This window comes from Hordeum vulgare, chromosome 3H (genome assembly GCF_904849725.1).
Source record: "Hordeum vulgare subsp. vulgare chromosome 3H, MorexV3_pseudomolecules_assembly, whole genome shotgun sequence".
NCBI lineage: Eukaryota > Viridiplantae > Streptophyta > Magnoliopsida > Poales > Poaceae > Hordeum > Hordeum vulgare.
Genome location: NC_058520.1, coordinates 540,813,307 through 540,835,837, shown reverse-complemented (window position 1 = coordinate 540,835,837; position 22,531 = coordinate 540,813,307). Strand labels below are relative to the sequence as shown.

General features: G+C 50.7%; 1 protein-coding gene across 4 annotated transcripts in view; it reads left to right on the top strand.

Moving 5' to 3' along the window:
• The window catches only part of LOC123444826 (protein HASTY 1-like), a 40,050-nt gene that overhangs the window by 9,391 nt on the left and 8,128 nt on the right, over positions 1-22,531 (top strand). For 3 of the 4 annotated variants that reach the window (XM_045121680.1, XM_045121679.1, XM_045121681.1), the window contains exons 23-39: positions 34-349; positions 1,492-1,641; positions 1,754-1,834; positions 5,057-5,173; positions 5,266-5,355; positions 5,431-5,526; positions 5,618-5,677; positions 5,764-5,826; positions 5,934-6,020; positions 19,210-19,311; positions 19,415-19,489; positions 19,597-19,677; positions 19,964-20,044; positions 20,204-20,293; positions 20,369-20,425; positions 20,520-20,561; positions 20,637-20,702. In XM_045121680.1, the coding sequence (XP_044977615.1) occupies positions 34-349; positions 1,492-1,641; positions 1,754-1,834; positions 5,057-5,173; positions 5,266-5,355; positions 5,431-5,526; positions 5,618-5,677; positions 5,764-5,826; positions 5,934-6,020; positions 19,210-19,311; positions 19,415-19,489; positions 19,597-19,677; positions 19,964-20,044; positions 20,204-20,293; positions 20,369-20,425; positions 20,520-20,561; positions 20,637-20,702 (1,654 nt within the window). Of the gene's footprint in view, positions 1-33; positions 350-1,491; positions 1,642-1,753; positions 1,835-5,056; positions 5,174-5,265; positions 5,356-5,420; positions 5,527-5,617; positions 5,678-5,763; positions 5,827-5,933; positions 6,021-19,209; positions 19,312-19,414; positions 19,490-19,596; positions 19,678-19,963; positions 20,045-20,203; positions 20,294-20,368; positions 20,426-20,519; positions 20,562-20,636; positions 20,703-22,531 lie in introns of those variants that run through there. The other variant, XM_045121682.1, reaches the window with a different exon arrangement.

The following is a 22,531-nucleotide window of genomic DNA, read 5'->3' as shown; positions in this document are numbered from 1 at the left end:
CATTTACTTACTCCTTAGTAATGCTTATTGTAGGTACCTTTTACTTCACAATTGCTTTGGGAGGTTTAGTATGTACTTATTTGGGTCTTTGGTGGATTATCAAGCAGCTAAGGATGCACTACCCTTTTGTCATGCATTAATCCGCCTTGCCGTTGCTACTGATGATGAGAGACTCAAACAGTTTATTCTTAATGAAATGCTTCCAACCGTTGTCCGGTTTGATGATGGGAGTCCTCAAAGTGGAATCTCACGTTTAAGATCGGAGTTAAGTTCAAGCACAAAAGTGAGTTCAATGAATGATGTTGATTGCCTTTGTCGGGAAATATACGAAGTTTACTTACACAATCAGGCAAGTTATGAGTGTATCTCTTCCTATTGTATACTTCTAATTTGTTGTGATCTCTATGGTTTTAGCCATATGTGCGCTTAAATCGATACAATCTCCTGTTTTCTTAACTAGCAGGTCCAAATTCTGTGTGATAATTGCTAATTGCTTTCTGCCAAAGCACGCCACTTATGTCTTTAGAATTTGGTTGCTAGTCTACTTTTGGCAATGGCATGCCATGACTGTTGTGGATTCATTGTTATCTAGCTGAATACTGGTTTGCTGATGGACCAATTCTTTTAGATGGTGTTTCCAAAAAATTCTTTTAGATGGTACTGAGTAAACTGCATTAAATCAAATTGGAAATCAAATTTGACAATCGGGAGCATATGCTCCTGCACGCCAAAAAGTTTTTTGCAAATGTCATCTGAAAAGAATTAGATGCGTTCATTGACCCACCCAAATGCTACCTGTAAATTTAGAGGGGAAACTTAAGTATTTTGACCTGTGCAAAAAAAAAAAAGCAAGTCAGAACGCCAAATGTTACACTTTAAGTTTGTTTTTTTCACTAACGAAGCACTGCTATCCCGTTTCGCATGAAAATTGTCAATCACGCTTGTTACACTAACATGAACATCTACACACAAAGAAAATTCAGATTTTTTTTACTATTTGTTTTGAATTTACTGTTCATCCAGGAGCATATGCTCCCCAGAGCCAAAACGGACATGCCTTAGCATATTGACATTCCGGTGATTGTTTGCTCCAAGGCCAAAATTTGTTACTCTCTCTGTACCTAAATAATTGTTGTTGGGGAGAACTAGACTAGTTTTCCCCAACAACAATTATTTAGGTACAGAGGGAGTACATTATTATTGGCATGCGATGCAACGTAATAGTGATCATATGGATAATAACCCTGTGAGGATACTGTAGCAACAAACCGATTGGGTTGCAGGCCCTTCTAGACTTTCCATTTGTCTTCCTATAGTATGATCGGCCTTAGGAGCTGTGTGATACTTTTGTAAAGGTTAACATAAATCACAAGCATATAGTTATTTATGTTGCTTTGGTATACTGACATTAGCCTTTCCTTTTCCAAGCAAAGCTCAGTTCAGTCAAAACACTGTAAGTGGATCCTGTTATGATGCATGTATTTTTATCAGGTTACTATTGTAAACGGTGAAGGGGCGGACAGAAAATCCTGTGCGGACGGATTCACTGATTGGTTGGATAAGGAATTGAAGGATCTTCATAACCGTGCATCTTTACCTGCTCCAAATATTTTCCCGAAGCACCTTGTGTGGAATTGGGAGGTGAATTCTCTTCTTTTTTTATATTTGATGTCGCACGTTCAAAAGGAGTTGCTTGGCTTACTTCTAGTTCTTATTTTTCTTTGCAATATGTTCCCTTTTGTGCTTTGTGCAGTTTAAGGAAGAATTTGACAGATATTTTCCTACCTATATGGAAATGCTGCATGAGGTGGATACAATGAATGACTGTCTAGAGGTAAATTTTTGCTCCATCATGTGATATGCATTTATTAAGTACGTACTCTCCAGTGTTAAATAAAATCTCAGTTGTGTCTGACCATGTGGTCCAGGAAACATGTCTTCTGTTTTCCATACACATGTTCTCTTTGCCTTCTTACCTTACAGTAATTGTACATCTTTCACTAGCCTAGGTATGTACAGAGAATTTACAGTATGTTGTCGGGTCCCACAAAAGCCAATAAAATAATTATCCTCTAAGTCTGTATGCCTTTTTGCCGCAACTTACAGGCTAAACTTTTCATCGTCCATCCAAGGAAAAATCACTTATAGGCTATCACAATTGATTAAAGACTAGTATGAAAAAGGTGTTTCTAAAACTATAAAATTTTCTGTGAAGACGGCTTGTTCTCTAGTGTTAAAAGAACTGCTAGTCTGAAAGATGTATTTTGCTGGTAGGCTTGGATTCCAATCAATAAACGAGATAAAATTCCAGTAAGCACAACGTTGGAATGATGCAACACTATGCCTTGACGCTCTGATCTCCTGTGTCTTGATGCTACTTGCCGTGTTCACCGTTGATTAGCACGTGCCAAATGACCTGTGCTCGGCTGCTCGCTTTTGCCTGCCTTGCCCTTATGGATCTTGACTCTGCAAAACAAATTTTGATGAGAGGGGCAGTTTGACCGGAACCAGGGTCATGTTAGGCTACACTATCAGGTGGAGGCGCGGCGCCACGCCGCGCCCGTGCTTGGGCCTCTTGTGGGTTTATTTGGTTGATATATTTGTTTGAAAACTTGAGGGAAGCTAGCGTAAAAGAAGAAGGATGGCAGGGTGGTGAGAGTAATCTCTGGAGGCTATGATGAAACAGTGGTGGCTTACATTTCCTGAAAGGTACATAGATGCAAATAAAGGGGAAATCCGTTTGGATATATGTGACATAATAACAAGAAACTGATTAGCGGGTAGCAGGCACTAAAAATAACATAATCATCAGCATTGAAATGACAGTAGTGGCTAGCATTGATTTGCTGATAAAATCATAAAAAATCAGAATTGATGTGTATTCAAAAGAAGTTAGAACAGAAGTTGATACATATACACAGAATCCCACGCGATGAAAAATGGTAAGTTTGGTTTTACATCAACGAAACTTAAGAGATGAATTTATCAACTAAATTGAACACATAAAAACTGATATAGGGTTAGTTGATCCTTTACTACATCTCTAACATACTACCCAAGATAAAATGGAGGTCGACGTTTGAACAACAGGCGGTGGTGTTTGCCCTGTATGAACCTCTTTGGCTTCTGCCACAGACGCCCTGATGATGGTCAACCGTGCATAGGTCCATCATGCGCCTGCAAATCAACCTTGCTGGACCGTTGCGGCGAAGGGAAGCAGCGAAGCAGCCTGTGCAGTAGCAGATATGACTGCATAGATAATGCCAGTGTTGGCCTGTTTTTTATCCTGGAAAAGTAAAAAAAACAGGCCAATAAATTTGGTATAGGATAAAACAGGCAAACTAACTTGGAAGGAAACCTAAACAGGGAGATGTCGGTCCCGGTCCAGTGGCATAGGGTAGGTTCCTTTCTTGTTACCTTTCTGGTATAGTTGACATCTTGGGGATCAGAATATTAATTTACTACCTGGTAGCTAAAGTGTATTTAATGATAGCATATCCGCAAATAATGGTAATAGTTGTACTGTCACTTTCGTATTGTTTTGGTTCCTTTTTAAATAAGAGAATATTTTAAGGATAGCATATGTGCTTTACGTAAGAATTGATCAACCAAAATGTCAACGAATATAGCTATGTTTGGCTTGTCATTGGAGGATTTGCGTAGTCCATCAGCACAAAATTTGTCTGCTATCATAGCTAGGATTGCAACACAACCAACTATAGAGAGGACGTGGAGTATTTGACCTCGAGCTCAAATGCTCAGATGCGTGTTGGACTGAGGGGAAGGTAAGTTCTAAATGCGTGATTTGATTTTCTAGATACAGGCAAGTTCTAAATGAGATACGTGGAGAGGTAAAGCGGTGGCTAACAGCAGCTCTCCATGTACTTGTTACGTGCCAGTAAAAAGTAACTCCACGTTCTAGCATAAAACTAATAGCAAAACCCACTATAAAATTGGTAATGAATCAAAGAAACCAAAGACACGTGTCAGTCTAAGAGAGGGCTCCCGTCCAACACCTCAAATGCATGGGAGGAGCTCTAGCTTAGCCCCTCTAATATTTGTAATTTGTAATATATATGATTCAATTTTTTGCTTGTACTCCCTCCGTTCCTAAATATAAGTCTTTTTAGAGTTTTCACTAGTGGACTACATACAAAATAAAATGAGCGAATCTATACTCTAAAGTATGTCTATATACATCCGTATGTAGTTTTCTAGTGCAAACTCTAAAAAGACTTATATTTAGGAACGGAGGGAGTAGTTTATTGGATGCATTTGCTATCCCAAATCTTCTATCAATTGGGGTGATTTTACTTTTGTTACAAAATTGTAGATGTGCAATTGACATATCTTTCCTTCTACTTACAAAGATTTGAGTTGGATGTCATCCATTCACTCTTCTTTTAGTCTTCCTCCTCTCAACTGTGACAGGTGCAAGCCTACAAACACAGCAGCAGCAGACCTCTCTTGAACCGTCTATCTTCCGTTACCTTGCATCACCTGTCTCCCACAGCTAATCCCACTCGTGCCAACTGCCAAAACACATCTAAGCTAGTGTACAAGGTTTTTTGAGCAAACTAGATTCCATCATGTTTCTTGTGGTTCCATGGTGTCCTAATGCGCTAATTGGAGTCAGCCATTTGAACGAATGCAAATGTTGTCATTTTTTAAACTAAACTTGACACACAGCTTGTTGCATGCTGTAAGAATAAAAAAAGGGAGGCAAGAATTCTTTTTGATGTGTATTTATTTTAAATTTTCAGTTTGTTTTATCCATCTTTTTGAGCTGCTGTCAGGATGATATTTGATATTTTCAATTTTTCACGAATTTCTCTGGAGATAGAAATGACTTTTTTGGTTGGATTACTGATACAAATATTTCACATTTCCACAAATTCCTCTAGACACAGAGCTTGAAAATATTTGTTAGATTACTGATACAACCAGGAAAGCCTTGGGTGGTACCTTTGGAAGTTGCCTTTGAAAGGCTTGTTTAGTTCATTAAGTTTTTGGGGATTTAATAAAACTGTAAGCTGAACTAATGAATTACTCGCAGCGTAAACTTTTAAATGGTGATGCTCTTCTTGAGAGACTGAATCCAAAGTTTAAGGCAAAGTATGCCATCAACAGCTTGCAGCATCCTCATTTGCAAATCATGTCTCGTATACTACCGGTGAGTCTATTGTATTCTTGATAACCTTCAGCTTGCAACATGCATGTGCATTTTTGTCCTGTTTGATGTTAGTTAGTTTTGTTGTTTTCAAGAGAAAGGAGCGTGCTGTAAGCCATCAGAGACGTTCTGATGAGATCTACAAGTTTTTGGTCCAACTTATCAAGCTGGAACCTTACATTAAGGTATTTGGCCTGGTCCTTATTTTTCAGTAACAGGGACATCCCTAACTTCATCTTACATCATTTAGACATTTACAGCAAACTGATTGTTGGGATGATGTTTTTTACCGTCTTACGAAAAGCTGTGGCACACAATCTAGCCTTTGGCTAAGTGATGCACCAAGGGCAATTGATGTAAGTATTAGCTTACTCTCTAATTTATTTGATGAAAGGTTGGGCTAATTATCTCTCTTCTTTCGCAAAAAAATAACTATCTCTCCTGTAGATTTTCCTTGATTCGTTGTTGCCTTTCTGGGAGCCTCAGTTTCATCCTTTGATACGTGAGGTTGTATGATGTTTTGAAGTTGTTTCATATGTTTCCTAGATTATTTAATGTCGCCTATGCAAGCTAAATAAACTGACGTTTTCTAGGGCCACAAGGAGCTACTGCTAACAAGTGCCCATGAGTTAGCTGAAGGGAGTGAGAGTATTAAGGTTTGTGCATTCATTTGCTGTTTTTTTTGGTGTGTGTGTGTGTGACGGGGGGGGGGGGGGGGGGGGAGGCGTGCCTAGAACTTTATTAACCTAGTTCCTTTTCACAGCCACTGAAACCTGACCCTCGTGATTTCTTGGAGCATTTACGGCCATATGCATTGGTATACATCAAAAATAAGAAGGAACAGTCTGGGGTATGTCATTACAATTTTCAATTGTATTTCCCCATTCATAAAGTTGTATCCATGCGTGCTTATATCCAAACTGGGCTACATGCATTGATATTCTAATAGATTTTAGGAGTATGGTACAATACATGTGGTTATGAGATCTGCTAGAAATGTGTAACACAATTATGTTACATGTAAGTATAGGGTTACAAGCATAGCTATCATATGAATTTTGTTGTGCATGTGCTCATATGTGGAAGATATATTTTTTCGAGAAAACGCAAAAGCTTTTGCGTTTCATTATATTAAAAAGATAGGGTTTGGTACATTCCTTCTAGGAGGCAAATTACCATGCAATAACACGGGTATTAGTGCACATCCCAGGTCTGCGGCAATAGAACGTGGAGGCCCAAAGCTCCGGCTTTGGCCCAAAGAACAACCTCATCCTTAATCTTGGCGATCACGATAGTGATGGAAGGGCGCGCACCCTCGAAGACGCAGTCGTTTTGATGCTTCCAAATCATCCATGGGACGAGTAGGGCAGTGGACGCGAGGCCCTTATGCATGGGCTTGGGGGTGCTCTGCCTTGCATAGCGCCACCAATCATGGAGAGCGGCATCGTCGTCAGGCGGCAAACATGGGAGGCGCAACCAAGATAGGATTGCATACCACACCTGTTGGGCGAAGGGGCACGCGAGGAGCAGGTGTTGTATAGTCTCCGGTGTGAAGCCCTTTCAACTTGAGCATTGATAGTTGTAGATGACACTGGAAGAGTTGGGACAATTTTCGTTGGTTTATTTCTCACACAATGCCATGCCAACCTGAGGGGTTGGGGATACATATTTATAGGCTGCTAGCATATGCTAAGATGCTAGTCTAAGATGCTGCTTAGATGCTAGTCTAAGATGCTATCCTAACTGCCAGTCCTTGGTGGTCAAGGATGCTATCCTAACAGCCAGGGACAGGGCGGACTTGCTGTTCACCAGGAGCTGCACCGTTCTGGTGTTTTGGACGAGGAGATCACTAAGCAGTCGAGCGAGCCAGAGCGCCTGAGTGCAGGCGATGGAGGCCGCTATGTACTCGGCCTCGCAGCTGGATAGGGCCACCACCTGCTGATTGACCGATTGCCAGCTCACGAGGCACTTGCCGATGAAGAAGAGGATCCCGCTCGTGCTCTTGCTGGTGTCGATGTCGTCGGCGTGGTCGCTGTTGCCGTACCCAGCTAGCTCAACAATGGGCTTGGCGTAGGCGGACTGTCAAAGTGCGATCCCGGAGTGATCCTGGTGCACCTCGATCCCTAGATAGAAGGAGAGGAGCCCCAGATCACTCATCTGTAAGGTGGCCTTCATTTCTTCCTTGAACGCCGCCACCTCTGCATCCTTGATGCCGGTGATCACCAAGTCGTCAACATAGACGCCCACCAGCAGGGCATTTCCTCCACTGCCCCGTCGTTAGACGGTCGCCTCATGCAGGCTTTGCTCGAAGCCCATCTTCTTCAGCGTGGAGTCTAGCTTGGCGTTCCACGCCCTAAGTGCCTGCCGTAGGCCATAGAAAGCCTTACACAGGCAGAGTACCTTGCCCTGTTGGCCGGGGATTGCAAATCCCGGCGGCTGATGCATGTAGACTTCTTCCTTAAAGTCGCCATTGAGGAACGCCGACTTGACATCCATGTGATGGACACGCGAGCCCTCCTGGGCAGCTAGTGCAAGGAGAAGTCGCACGGACTCAATCTGTGCCACGGGAGCGAAAGCGTCGTTGAAGTCGACTCCTTCCTGCTGCAAGAGGCCTCGGGCCACCAAGCGAGCCTTGTGCTTGACGATGGCTCCGGCTTCATCACCAAGCGAGCCTTGTGCTTGATGATGGCTCCGGCTTCATCCCTCTTCAGCTTGAACACCCACTTAAGGGTGATCGCGTGGTGACCATGAGGGAGGTCAGCGAGCTCCCAGGTGCGGTTCTGCTCGATCGCATCCATCTCCAACTGCATCGCGACGCGCCATGCCGCGTTTCTCTCGGCCTCTGCAAAGGACCGAGGTTCGCCGTCGTCACACGCAAGTTGTAGCTGCGCCTCAAGGTCACGTGGCACCAGTCCCGACACCGGCTAGTCGTCGAGTAGGTTTTCCATTGTACGATACCGAAGTGGTTCGCCGCCATGATACGCGTCGATGCGCTCCTCGTCGTGAGAGAGTGGGGAAGCGAACTCCACCGGGCCGTGCTCGACGTGAGCTGGTGCTGATGAAGACGAGCCCGGAGGGGTGACTGCTGGTTAGAGTACGTGGCGTCGCCGGTTGTGGTGCCATCGGCGTAGCAGACACCGGGGTCGATGGAGTTTGGGAGCTGGGGCAGACGTGCTCGGCGAAGAGGAGCTGCTTACTCCCCCGGCTTCCTCGAAGTGGATGTACTCGACAATGAAGTCGTCATACGTCGGAGTCGAGCCGTCGTCCACCGCCTTGTCCCATGCCCATCCTCCCTTCGTTGAACACGACGTCTCGTGCCGTGCGCACACGCTGTGTCTTCGGGTCGAGGATGTGGTAGGCCTTTGAACCCTCCGCGTAGCCGATGAATACTCCCGGAGTGCTCCTGTCGTCGAGCTTGCCGATGTGGCCGAGCTCCTTGGTGAACGCAAGGCAACAAAAGACCCGCAGGTGCGAGACCGCTGGCTTTCGCCCATGCCAGGCCTCGTACCGTGCTTTAGTAGGCAAGCGGTTGAGGATGTAGACGGCCGTCAGCACCGCCTCTCCCCAGAGAACAGCCGGCATCCCTCTCTGCTTGAGGAGAGCCCGAGCCATCCCCACAACCGTCTGGTAGCGTCGCTCGACGACGCCGTTCTGCTATGGGTTGTACGACGTGGAGTAGTGGCGCTGGATGCCCTCATCAGCGCATTACGACGCGAATTCACCCGCCGTGAATTCGCCGTCGTTCTCAGTGCGCAACACGTGTAATTTGTGGCCGCTCTCCGCCTTCGCAGCAACCTGAGCGCGCCTGATGGCTTTCGCAGCCTCTCCCTTGCTACCAAGGACCATCGCGCACATGTAGCGAGAGAGGTCGTCAACCAGCAGCAGGAAATAGCGTCGACCTCCTGGTGTGGCTGGCGTCACCGGGCCGCACAGGTCCCTGTGCACGAGCTGAAGCCTCTCCTTGGCCTGAAAACTTGCCTGCTGGGAAAGGGGAGTCGCCTCTGCTTCGTCAACACGCAGATGTCGCAGAATTGCTCCACATGGTCGAGGCATGGCAGGCCTCACACCACCTCCTTGGCACTTAGACGCTTCAGGGCCTTGAAATGGAGGTGCCCAAAGCACTCATGCCATTGCCACGTCCCGACGGGCAGCGAGACAGACGGGTTGTGCCACCTGCACGTCAAGGACCTAGAGTCGATTTTCACCTCTGGGTACCTTGGCGAGAAGGTGACGCTGGCGATCCTAGATGCATAGGACCCCATGCTCAATCTGTGTGAGCCGTTCTCATCTAGCTGTCCCAAGCTGATGATGGAGTTCCTTGGCGCGGGGATGTAGTAGACACCGGTGAGCAGCCGGTGCTCTCCCGTCTTGGTGGTGAAGATGACGGAGCTGACGCCCTTCATTTCCACGGCAGAGGCATCCCCAAACTTGACGGAGCCTCGCGCGTCGGAGTCGAGCTCGGCGAAGAATTCCCTTCGACCGGTCATGTGGTGGGTGGCGCCGGTATCGAGGCACCACCCTGCAGTCTTGTCCTTCCCAGAGCCATCGTCGAGAAGAGCGTGCGCTGTTGGCTCGTCGAGGTGGAGGAGAGCCTTTGCGGCTGGTGTCGTTGAAGGTAGCTCATTGGCCCAATGGCCAAGCCGGCCACAGTTGTGGCAACTATTGTGCTGTGCCGGCTTGGGCTTGCCAGCGGCGTCATCCTTGGCGCCTTCACGGGCGTCACCTTCAACACGTCCTTGTGCCTTGCCCGGGGTGCCTCTTCGCACTTTGCGTTGCTTGCCGCGTCTGCGGCTGCCCGTCGTGGAAGAGGCCTCCCCCTTCTTCCTGTCATCGAGGCCAGCATCCCATTGCTCCCGAGATAGGAGCAGCTTCCTGCCGGTGGTGATGGGCCCCGAGAGACTGTGGCTCGTCGGTGTCGACGACCTTAGGCGACCTATCGCCTCCTCGATCGTCATCGTGGAGAGGTCCAACATAGACTCGATCGAGCGAGCCATCTGCTTGTACTTCTCGGGGATGCACCGAAAAAGCTTCTCGACAACTCTCTCCTCGGTGTAGGTGGCATCGCCGAACTTCACCATCTTCTACAGCAGAGTGTTGAGACGGAGAGCAAAGTCATCAACGTCCTCACCTGGCTTGAAGGCCAGGCTCTCCCACTCCTTACGAAGTGCCTGTAGTGTGGACTTGCGAGCACGGTCGCTGCCGATGCGTGTCGCGGCGATGGCGTCCCAAGCCTCCTTGGCAGTCTGCTTGTTGGAAAGCGAGAACTCCATCTTGGGCGGGGCTGCGGCGATGAGGGCGTCCAATGCCCGTCGATCCTCTTGGTGGTCGACGTAGCTGTCTTGGATCGCCTCCCATAGGTGCCGCACCTGGAGCCTGATCTTCATGATCGCGGCCCACTCGACGTAGTTGGTTTTGGTGAGGGTAGGCCACCCAACACCGGGACCAACATCCCTGACCATAGTCCGAACCTCGTAGAGGCCGCGGTCCTGGTCATTGCAGCCGCCGTCGCCGTGCGCACCTTCACCTGGAGCGCCATTGCGATGTGCTCGGGCGTGCTTGGCTGCCCACTGCGTCGTCCGCTCTCGCGCCACATTGGCGCGGTCTGCATCGGCGCCGTCGTCCGCAGGCGCGGAGCTGCCAGAGCCGCCGCGGAGTGCCGTGGCATCCGCCGTAGTCTCATGTGCTGCCTCCGCTGTTGCTGCTGCTTCTACCTTCGTCCTGGCTGCTTTTACCTCCGCTCTGGCTGCTGCCAGCTTCGCCGCAGCCAACCTCGACGCCCTTGCTGCCGCAGCAGCGGCTGCTGCAGCCGCTTGCTCACGCTCCTCTACCACGGTGCGCTCGGCCTCCCATCGGCGCCGTGTGCGCGAGGTAGCCGTGTGCTCAGAGCGACCTGCAGACATGGCTCGTTGCAGGGGGGCTGTTGCGTGAAGAAGAGGCTGCTTCTGACGAGCTGTTGCTCGACAGTCCGGAGGGAGGGAGGTAACCAGGGGCAGTCGGAGCAATTGCTGCTATCGGCTTGGGCTGCTCAACTCTTGGTGAGAGAGGTGAGCAGGAAATGCTCAGGGTACAAGACAACGAGGCTCTAATACCACTTGTCAGCCCTTTAAACCTGAGCATTGATAGTTGTAGATGACACTAGAAGAGTTGGGACAATTTTCGCTGGTTTATTTATCACACAATGCCATGCCAACCTGAGGGGTTGGGGATACATATTTATAGGATGCTAGCCAGCCAAGCATATGCTAAGATGCTAATTTAAGACGCTGCTAAGATGCTATCCTAACTGGCAGTCCTTGGTGTGTCAAGGATGCTATCCTAACAGCCACACGGACCATGTGCTGCAGCCCACAAAGACCCTAGTACAAAGACTTATCCTTCATCCGGCGCTTGGTCACACAGCGGACATCGCGGAAGAAGTGCACCCGTGGTGGCGCCCAACACTTCCATGTTAGCCTCCAAGCTTGACAATGGGTGGATCCATGGAAGGTGGCCAGGTAAGCTGATTTGGCCGTGTACACACCGTTCGTGGTCCACTTCCAACGCAGGCTGTCCGGCTCGTCGCTGAGGGTGGTTTTGGTAGTCATGTGCCAAATGTATAGGTATTCACCCAATTCAGGGAGGCCAATGGTGCCGTGGATGTCGGACGCCCACCGGTGCCCATGTAGGCCATCAACAACGGTTCTAGATTTGCGGCGCCGTTTTGGGAATGCAAGCGTATAGGAGAGGCGCAATCTTCGAAATGGCGTGGCCGTTGATCCATCGGTCTTCCCAGAACAAGGCGCGTTGCCTGTTGTCGATCGTCGTGGTAGTGGACGTGAAGAAGAATGCCGCTCCTCAGGCGAGAACTGTAGGTCCAGGCCGCTCTAGGCCCTCTCGTCATCGACGCGGCTGAGCCACAACCAGCGCGTGCGTAGGGCTAGTGCAGTGCGCTCTAAGTCATGCATGCCAAGACCACCAAGAGGGATCGGGCGACAGACGCGTCGCCAGTTGACGTGGCAGTTGCCACCATTGGCCTCAATACGTCCAGCCCATAGGAAGCCTCGCTCAATCTTCTCCAGGAGCTTTAGGGTCTTTCTGGGCGGTGCGAGTACAAGGAGTTGGTGGATCGAGATTGCAGTCAGGACGGCCTTGACAAAAGCCAAGCGGCCAGCCTTGTTCATGAGCCATGCCTTCCAGGAGGGTAACTTCCCGGCGACCTTGTAAGTGGAAGGAAAGTCAACAATGGGGACCTGAGGAGTTGGGCGATATGGGCCGCCTCCTTAGAGGCACATCGCTCTTCTGGAAGTTCACGTGCAGCCGGAGGCTCGCCCGAAGAGGCGCAAGATTTCCTTCACCGCGGTGATATCTCCAGGCGTGGGGTGACAGAGCAGGATCACATCATCGGCGTATAGGGGAATCACCGGAATGGCGCGGCGAGGGTGGAGATGCTGCAACATTCGTAGCTCGACTGCGCGACGGAAGAGCCGGCCTAGCGTGTCAACAGTCAAGAAGAAGAGCTGTGGAGATACAGGATCTCCATGGCGTAGTCCACATCGGTGCTAGATCGTGGGTCCAGGGGTGCCGTTCAAGAGGACCCTGGTGCTTGCCGATGACAATAGGAGGGCGATCCAATCTAGGAAGCGGTTGCCAAAGTCATGGCACCGCAAAACCTCAAAGAGGAATGGCCACGAGACGAAGTCGAAGGCGCGCGCCAAGTCAAGCTTGAGCAGCACGCGAGGAGCACCAAGTTGGTGCAGAAGCCGTGCGGATTGGCGTACTAGGACGAAGTTATCGTGGAGGCTTCGACCGGGGATGAAGGTGTTCTGGACGTTGCTGACAAGTTTGTTGAGCTTGGGTGCAAGGCGGAGTGACAACACCTTCGCGAGGATCTTGGCGACGAGGTGGATGAGACTTATGGGCCTGTAATCGCCGAGGCAGCTCGTGTCGGCGCGTTTGGGGAGTAACGTGATCAGCGCCTGGTTGAGGCAGTTGAATCCTCGTCCATGCAGCGCGTACACTTGCTCGAAGACGCAAAGGAGGTCCGGCTTGATGATGGCCAGCAAGACCGGATGAACTCCGCGGTGAAGCCATCGGGGCCTGGCGCCTTGCATGATGGCAAGCGTTTGATTGCTTGCCAAATCTCCTCGACGAAAGGCGCGTCGAGGTCGTCCAGGTTCTAGGGCTGGATGAGCTGCGATAGGTCGATGGTGTAGTCGCGGGTAACGTTCGTTCCAAGCAGGTCATCGAAGTGCGTAAAGGTCGCTGCAGCCATGTCCCCAGGGTCAGAGAGCGGAACGCCGTCGACAGTGAGGCAATGAATCATGTTCTTCTGCTTGCAGTAAGTGCATTGTCGGTGGTAGAACGACGTGTTGGCGTCGCCTTCCTTGAGGGATGCGATGCGCGCACGTTGTCGGGCGATTGTACGCCCGTGGGAAGCAAGGCCCAATTAGGAGAGCTTGACTTGCCGACGAAGCTAGTCCTCATACGACGAGTGCATCCTATTTTCCTGCGCGGCATCGAAGCGGAGGAGCAGCTCACGGGAGAAGGCGAGCTGGTCGCACACGTTGCCAACCGAGCGTGCGCTCCAGCTGGTGAACTTGCTTGTGGTAGCCTGAGTGCGTCGCATGAATCGCCGAAACGGGCGTGGCTCCTCCACTGAGTTCCACGCGCACGTGACGACTTCCTGGTAGCCAGCAAGGCGTGTCCAGTACTCCTCGAAGTGGAAACGACGGTGTGCCATTGGGTTCGGCGAGCAGTCGAGCATGAGGGGGGAGTGATCGGAGACAACCAAGGCCAAGCAACGAAGGTGGCATTCACCATGAAGCTCCTCCCAAACCGTGAAGCACATCACCCCATCAAGGTGGACCAAGGTGGGCGGGTTCTGCTCGTTCGACCAAGTATAATGCCGACCATTGAGGTAGACCTCTTTGAGAGCTAGGTCATTAAGCACACGGCAAAATCTGCCCATCATGCGTCTGTTAACGATGCCGTTGTTCTTGTCCTCGTCGCGGTATATGAGGTTGAAGTCTCCACAGATGAGCCACGACCCAGTGCAAGCGGCTCGGATGTAAATCTGCCCATCATGCGTCTGTTAACGATGCCGTTGTTCTTGTCCTCGTCGCGGTATATGAGGTTGAAGTCTCCACAGATGAGCCACGACCCAGTGCAAGCGGCTCGGATGTTGCGGATTGCCTGTAGGAACGCGATCTTGTCATTGTCAGCTTGCGATCCGTAGACAATGGTTAGCCACCAGGGCACGGTCACACCGGTGGGAGTCGCAACCAGGGCAGAGAGAGTGTTGGTGGTGAACATCGGGTCTGTGATCGACACCTCCTGGCTCTTCCACGCCAACAGGATCCCACCACGGGTGCCGCTCGCAGGGAGGTAGATATACTCGTCAAATTCTGAGCCTAGCGTCTTGTGGAGAGTCGACGACTAAATAAACTCCGTTTTAGTTTCTTGAAAGCAAGCGATCGAGGCGCCTGAGGTTAAAACGAGCGAGCAGATGGTAGTGCGTCTGGCGCGGGCGTTGAGGCAGCGGACGTTCCAGTTAATGACTTTAAGGCCGTGATCCATTAGGCACAGGCCGAGGGGCAGGCGCGTAGTAGAACAACTACGTCTCGATCGGGCTGCCAATGATCACAGTGGTGATCGGCGTTGTGGATGGATCAGAGGGTAGCTCTCGTCTGATCAGCGCAGCAATGACCACCAAGAGAACATGCGATAGGGGCGTGGCAAACACCCTGTCATAGGCCTTCATGGCTTCGGGTGTGATCGCCTGGTCGATGCCGATGATGCCAAAGGTGCGCAACAGCCTGCGCGTGGCATTCAGCCGTTGGCGGGGGAGGGGGGCAGCCTTGGTTTTCGCAGCGGTGGCCGAGTGTCCACGTCGTGGCAAAAAGTTCAAGGGCAGCCTGTGCGGCTTGTGCCCCGGGTTCGGCAGGGCAGAGCGGATCTAGCTTGTGGCCGCGACGAGAAACTCACCCAGGGTCCACGAGCTGGCAGGATTGGCTCGCTGGCGTTGACGACGCAGGGTGATAGGCGGAGAGGCAAATTGCGTTCCGCAGCGGCGAGGCTTAATGCGATGGGCTGGGTGCTGGGGATGGATGCCTTGGGGGAGCTGGCCTGTCAGCATCACGGTCCGGGGGAGTGGGCCGCTGAAGAATGCACCTGGGCTCATGGGACGCGTAAGGGGTTAGGCCTGTAGCAGGGTCGTCGTTGCTGCCCAGGGGGGCGAGGGCGCGACAACTTGAATTCCAAGAGCGCGATCCCGTGTCTCTGGGGCGGGGCTAGGGTGTAGTTCTGTCGGGTCCAGCAACAACAACCAAAGGAGCTGACGGGGTCAAAGCACCGCTTTGTCCCGACAGCGGATCAACCTCGGTGGCGATGAGGGGCTCCGCCAGAGGTGTATCGGGGATCTCGCTAGCGCAGGAAATGCCGTCCTGATCCCCAGACGCCTGAGGATTGGCCGCTGGTGGCCTAGCGCAGGCGCGCACGACGACACACAAGATTGGGTCTCAGCGGGCCGGGCAGCAAGAGCGGTGTGGGCGGGCGCCGATGTGCGAGACCCAGCTGGCGGGTTGGCAGGTACCATCGCGATGGAGGGAGACTCGGTCGGCCTAGGATCCACCGTGGCTGCAGCCTTTGCCAGCGCGGCCTGAATCCTTGCGCGCTTTTTCTTTCCCCCTCGCTTTCCTCTTTTGGCTTTGCGACGTGGGAGGTGGGTCCCATCCTGAGTGGGCCAGGCATCCATGCATCTCCCAGAGGAGCGTACGAGCGGTGACGCCAGCTTAACAGCGAGGCGCGGGACGGCTCCGACCAGTTGGGGTCGACAGCCTCGCCGTTGGCGCGCATGCGACCATTGGAGTGAATCCATGCACACGAGTCAACCGCCATGCTGTCGGCGCGTCCCTCGGGAGCAGTAGTCGGGCGGCGACGCTTCCGACCACGACAGCGTGGGTGGCCGTGTCCGGGGCCGGGGTCCATGGTGTCGTTGTCGCCGTCGTTGGCGGCATCAACAGTCGCAGGGGGGAGGGCCTCAGCCTTGGCGAGCCGAATGGAGATGGGGTAGTCGACCGTGTGGACGACGGGGGGCAGGCCGTGGTGGGCGGCCGGAACTTGCTCGACGATCTCCGGGATGGCCGTCGGGCAGATAGTGGCCGGGTCATTCACGCGCCCGCACAGGCGGAAGGTGGCGAGGTTGGCATGGGAGCGCGTGTCTGGGTGCAGGCGCCCGATCCAGCGGCCAGCCCCAAGAATGTGCTCAACGGTGGCCAGATGCCAAGCATGCGCCGGGATGCCATCGAGCTCCAGTTGCACGGAGTATGCAAAGCTTCCAATGGTGGCATGGGTGAGCTTGCACGATGGTGGGAGCAACAGAGTGAAGTTGGCGTCGTTGAGGAGGTGGTCTCCGGTCATCCTGGCCGGGTCATTCACGCGCCCGGACAGGCGGAAGGTGGCGAGGTTGGCGCGGGAGCGCGTGTCTGGGTGCAGGCGCCTGATCCAGCGGCCAGCCCCAAGAATGTGCTCAGCGGTGGCCAGATGCAAGCATGCGCCGGGATGCCATCGAGCTCCAGTTGCACGGAGTATGCAAAGCTTCCAGCGGTGGCATGGGTGAGCTTGCACGATGGTGGGAGCAACTGAGTGAAGTTGGCGTCGTTGAGGAGGTGGTCTTCGGTCATCCTGTCCATGATCTGCCTCGAGGAGAAGATGATAAAAAATCCTCAGGGGCATGCGTGTATACGATGAAGTCGCCGGGCTGGAGGTCGAACATGGAGTGCAGGGTTGCCTCCACCTCCGCCGTGGAGACAGATGGCCTGGTGCCCGTAATGGTGGCCACCATGCCGCGCGTCAGCACCAGTTCAGCCTCCTCCATCTCGATGGAGCGGGAGATGGTGACACGCACCGGCGAGGCGGGCAGCGCCGGGGCCGGAGGTGGGGGCGGAGCAGTGCTCGACGGCACATCACGAGTGCGCTGGGGGGGGGGGCGTGGGGTCCGGTGCGCAGGACATCTGGAGGGGGCGTGCGGCGTTCTCCAGGCAGCATCTTCTCGCAGCCACTGGACTCGTGCCTGGAGGTGAGGCAGCGACGGTAGCTTACCTGATTAGTGCAGTCCCGCACCCGGTGTTGAGGGTCGAGGCAGCGAAAGCAGAGACTGGCGACTTCCTCAAGGGAGGGGTTGCGGCGGCGGTGGTGGGAGCGGCTGAGTGGCGGCTGTTCTTGCGCCGTGGCTCTTGGAAACCCTTAGCATCCAGCACAGGACCCCCGCGGGCGCGATGCACTTCCGAACGGGGCCCCAGGCGAGCCGTGGCGGGGATACGGGCGGCCTGCGCCGGCGGGCGGTGTGGCAGCAGAGCCGTGGACGCAGGGGCGGGGCAGGGCGCGACTGGCGAGGCGCTATGCGGGGCCGGCGGTGTGTTGATGACGTCGCGGAAGGACCGCGTGCCGGACGACTCGCCCGTAGACCCGCTCCAGCTGATGCGGCCGTCGGGGCTGGAGTCGTCGGAGTAGGAGCCAGCGGAGGGCATGGCGGGGAAGCTCGTAGGAGAGGGGCGGTCGATGAGGTTTCGACGGCGGCGGCACTGGCGGGGAGCTAGGCTAGGCAGGGAGCGGGGCGGAGGAGAGATATAACCCTAAGGTAACTAGCATTTGAAGTGAATGAATGCAATTGTTGACTCGTTGTGAATGAATGCAATAGTTCATCATTATACTCGTTGGTTCAACTTCTTGTACACTTCTGCCAGATGACAATCTTTGATTTTTTAAATGATTGGACATACTTGTAATATCTTTTTGAGGGATCAACCTGGTCAGACTTGGTGAGTCTGGCATAAGCTACTTTATTGGAAATATATATTACAAGCAAAGATGGGGGAATGGCACAGTTGTTAATTTGCCTTTCGGTGCCACCTAGCGTCGGTTTTACTTGTATAGTGTCCTCACAAATATGACTCCCTCCGATCCATATTAATTGTCACTGATTTGGTACAACTTTGTACTAACAATAATTAATATGGATCGGAGGGAGTAGTATTATTCAAGGCAAAGAAGCCAGAAAAACAGCCTAGTCCAATTTTTTTGCCAAAATTGAGATTCAGGATCTTTCGCAAAATCATATATTAGCTTTTGATTAATCTCTGAAATCCGTCTCAATAAACTCAGTTTTTGATTTGTTTGAGGTTAGTAGCACCAGGTTGGGGGGCAGTAGTTGACAAATCCAACTTTTGGAGAACCACCATCCAGACTTGCCATGAGAACACACAAGAAACTAGATATGCTGAATTTCTTCTTCCTGATCACCCAAAGGACAAGCAGCAGGATGTGGCAACCCACACCTAGATAACTGACCAGCTGTCCAACAGCGGTTCTTGACAGCCAACCAGATGAAAAGTTTACAATGCAGCGGAGCCCCAGATTTCAAAACCCTTTCCCAGGGCGCGAACTCAGTGGATCCCAGAAATAAAGCATCGTAGGCCGACTCACTGGTGTAGGGGCCTGATTGAGTTAGGCCCCATTTGTGCTGATCCGGCGCATCATGGTATAAGGCTTCCTTAATGTCAGCCACCCATCTTCGGTTGGTAAGCGCTTGAGCCACTGTTCACCGATTTATGTCTTGGGAATTAAAGAGTAGGAGACCTTGCAACTAGCGGTCAGACCAGAACTTGGTCATCCCACCATTGCAGATAATGGATTCAACAGCCACTCCAAATAAGGCATGGGTGTTGCGTGGATCCTGAATTGGCAAACCAGCCCCTGGCTGAGCTGGTTTGGCCCAGTGTCTTACAATTCTCTTGAAATTCAGTTCTAAAAGTATGTGTTCTTGCTTTTCGACCCCACTCTTGTATTCTCTAACATATCACGTATCCTTTAAAATACAACAATGGAAACCTATAATTTTAAAAATGGTAATCAATTGGTCATGTTGCTTCTCTATGCAGCCTTATATTCTGTCACCTATATTGTTGTTACCATCGCAGGACTACTAAACTTGGACTTGTTAGCTCTTTTAATTAACTTGGTCACCTTCTAGTCTGTGTTAACTTGGGAAGTCTTTTCTCCAGTATTATACAGCTAAAGAACAAGTACGTCTGCACCAAGAGTTTGATAATTATTTGGCTACATGGAGATGGGATCCTGCGGTGGATGACTTCTTTTCTTTCATGGTAGAACATCATTTTCTGTTGTTGGAAATGTTCCACTATATGGCTCTACACATCTATCTATTAATTGCTTTATGTATTGTTTGCATGCTGACTTTTTTTTCAGAGAACTGTTGGTGAAGATGATGAGAACGGTCAGTTTGCAGAACTGGATGCCGATCTTGCCAAAATGTCCTTTGAGGTACTTGTTACTTCGCAGAATTCCTTGGTCTATTTTACACTCTTCTAGTTCTATTTTTGATGATTATGTTACAAGTTATTCTCCTAAACATTTTTACTCTTTTATAGCGAATGGCCAATATTGCTGTGCGGGAACGCGAAATGAACAGTTACACTCAGAGTTTGGGAGCTCTCCTTCTCGATAATGAGGTATGGAAACCTGTTTTGTATCTTCACCTTAGCTTTTCAGAGAGGTTAGGTGTAGTCTTTTCTCCCTGGTGATGCTTGTCCTTTTTCATGGAGGGCTCTACTTCTCAATAATGCTGAATTTCCTATTTGTATTACTTCCCAAGACAAGATTTCTGTAATAATTTTGAATATCTTGATTATCGAGTAATTTGATTTAGTACAAAACCCTCAACTGGAAATATGAATTGATGTTGATCTGTTGTGGTTATGCTCAGTTTTACCATGTATTTGCACTGAAAACTTCCAGATGAAGGGTAAAGTTGCAAGTTTGATGAATCTGCTGGATGAAGAAGGCTTTTTCAGTATCGATGATGAATCTATTGATTGGGTACTTTTCTTAATAGTGAATGTTACTCCCTCCGTTCCAAAATAAGTGTCGTGCTTTTAGTTCAAATCTGAACTAAAACTACCACACATATTTTGGAACGGAGGGAGTATATTTTAGTTCCATATTTTGTGTAGTGACCCTTTTTTTTTGCTTTTGAAGGCTAAGAAATCATTTACAGACTTAGTGGAGCAATTTAATGCTTTGACCGGGCATTGCTTTGATGGATGTTATGCAATCCAAGGAATAATGGTATACTTCTTTTGCTATCTCTATTGTCTCATGTTACATGGTTGATTGGGCTCCATTCTTCTTCTCGAATATCAGGATCTTAAAAAATTCTTACCAACGAAGGATGATATGTGTGATGATGCGGTTAAAATGGTAGGCTTCCTCCTAAAGTTCAACCTATAACTCATTTTGTTCACACGAATTTTCCTTTAGATAAATGCAATTAATCTTGGTCAACTTTTGACAGGTTGGTTATGCAAATGAGGCGTGGAATGAAAATATTGAGCAGGTATGTTGAAGTATATATCTTGCTATAACTTTGGGACTTGTGTTATTGTGTTCATTATTTTGTTTGGTTCTTCAGTTTTGGAGGGACACAAGGCATTATGAACATGAATACTATGACATGCTCAGACAACCTATTGAAAAGGTGAGTGTTTTTCTTAATCCTCATGTATTGTACCTAAAAATTTTGTGTGTATGAAAATATAAATGTACCACGTAAGCTGCCATATAATGAATCTGATCCCACATTGCAGCCGCCCCTATCTTTTTCTCTGACCTCCCTTGACCTTTGCCCCCACTCCTTCCCATATCTGGAACTGGCTCATTTTTGTCCGCTTGCCGCCATTAGCGCCCTGACTCCGCCTCATGCCTCACCACCATTATTTTTTCTCACGTTTGTTTGCGCTGTAGTCAGCTTATATGCCAAGCATAACTACAGATTAAGCAGCATAGTGACAAGCTTTGTACGTTTTCCCACAAAAAAAGTTTTCGTAGTTGGATGGCGCACTGACGATTGGTCTTGTGTCAACCATGTTTGTTCCCGCGCTGGTGGATTGTTGAATGATGATGATTGTAATGCGTGTGGTCTCTTCTGTCAGTGTCACTAGAGGTCTCATTGTTGTTTGCTTGCCGGCATTAGCGCCCTGACTTCGCCTCATGTCTCACCACCATTATTTTTTCTCACGTTTGTTTGCACTTGTTTGCACTGTAGTCAGCTTATATGCCAAGCATAACTACAGATTAAGCAGCCTAGTGACAAGCTTTGTCCGGTTTATCCACAAAAAATGTTTTCGTAGTTGGATGGCGCCCTGACGCTTGGTCTTGTGTCAACCATGTTTGTTCTCGCGCTGGTGGATTGTTGGATGACGATGATTGTAATGCGTGCGGTCTCTTCTGTCAGTGTCACTAGGACGCAAGGTTGTCAGGATCGTGATTCTGTTGTGCGATTCTACGACTTCACGATCCAAACAGACCCCTCCGATTCTACGATTTTGGTTCATAGAATCTACGTTTTTACGATCCTAATAGTGAAGATTCTACGATTTGCGATCCTGCCATCGGAGCTCCGATCCGATTCAAAATCGCGATTCTGACAACCTTGCTAGGACGAGACCCTAGAGGTTGTGGACGACCAGTGACACGGTGCAATGAAGCATGCCAGACACAGTTTGTACCCCTGTATCGAGCAACCCATGGTGAGTTGGAACTTAGGCTTGGTGGCGCCGCGTCACTAGTCTTTATAGGGTTAACCACTGGTTTAGTCAACGACGGGCTCGATGCCTTCCGCGACCAGCGGTGGGGCACTCGACCCGTCCGTCAGCCACGGGTTGGGGTCACCGACCCTTCCTCATTATGCGGTGTGACAGTCATTAGAGCAACTCCAATGTGTCAACGCAAACAGACGCAGATTTTGTCCGGTTTTTGTCCATTTGAGTTGATGTTTTGGGTGGCACCACCCCCTTTCGCGTTTGGGTGGTCAGAGCAACTCTAGCAGATCCCGCATCCCGCCCCGACCCGGAAAATAACCGCCAAAATGCGGGTCGGGGCGGAAAAACCTGCCCGATCAGACACCGCATCCCGCCCCGGTCCACAAAAAAATTTGGGGGCGCGGCAAAATCTCGGCCCCAACCCGCGTATTCGCGGGTTTCCCCCTCGACGCTACGATGCCCTGCATATAAGCGGAAGCGGTTGGTGGGGGGACATTTCAGCCCGCGCTTTCCCCCACCAACCACCTTCCCTCTCCCCCCCTCGCGCCGCCGCCACCTCGCCGCCCAAGATTTCGGCGAAAGCAGCCGGCAGGAGCTCGCCGAAAGGCCGCCACACGCACGAGGCCTCCCCTCCCCCTGCGTCGGCGGGTCGCCGGATTTGCGGATCTGCGAACCTTCATCACGGGGCCGCCGAATTTGGCTTTTGCCGGCCGCCGGTGGCTGCGCCAAGCGATGGAGTGGTCAGGGAGCATCTCCCGCAGCCCCG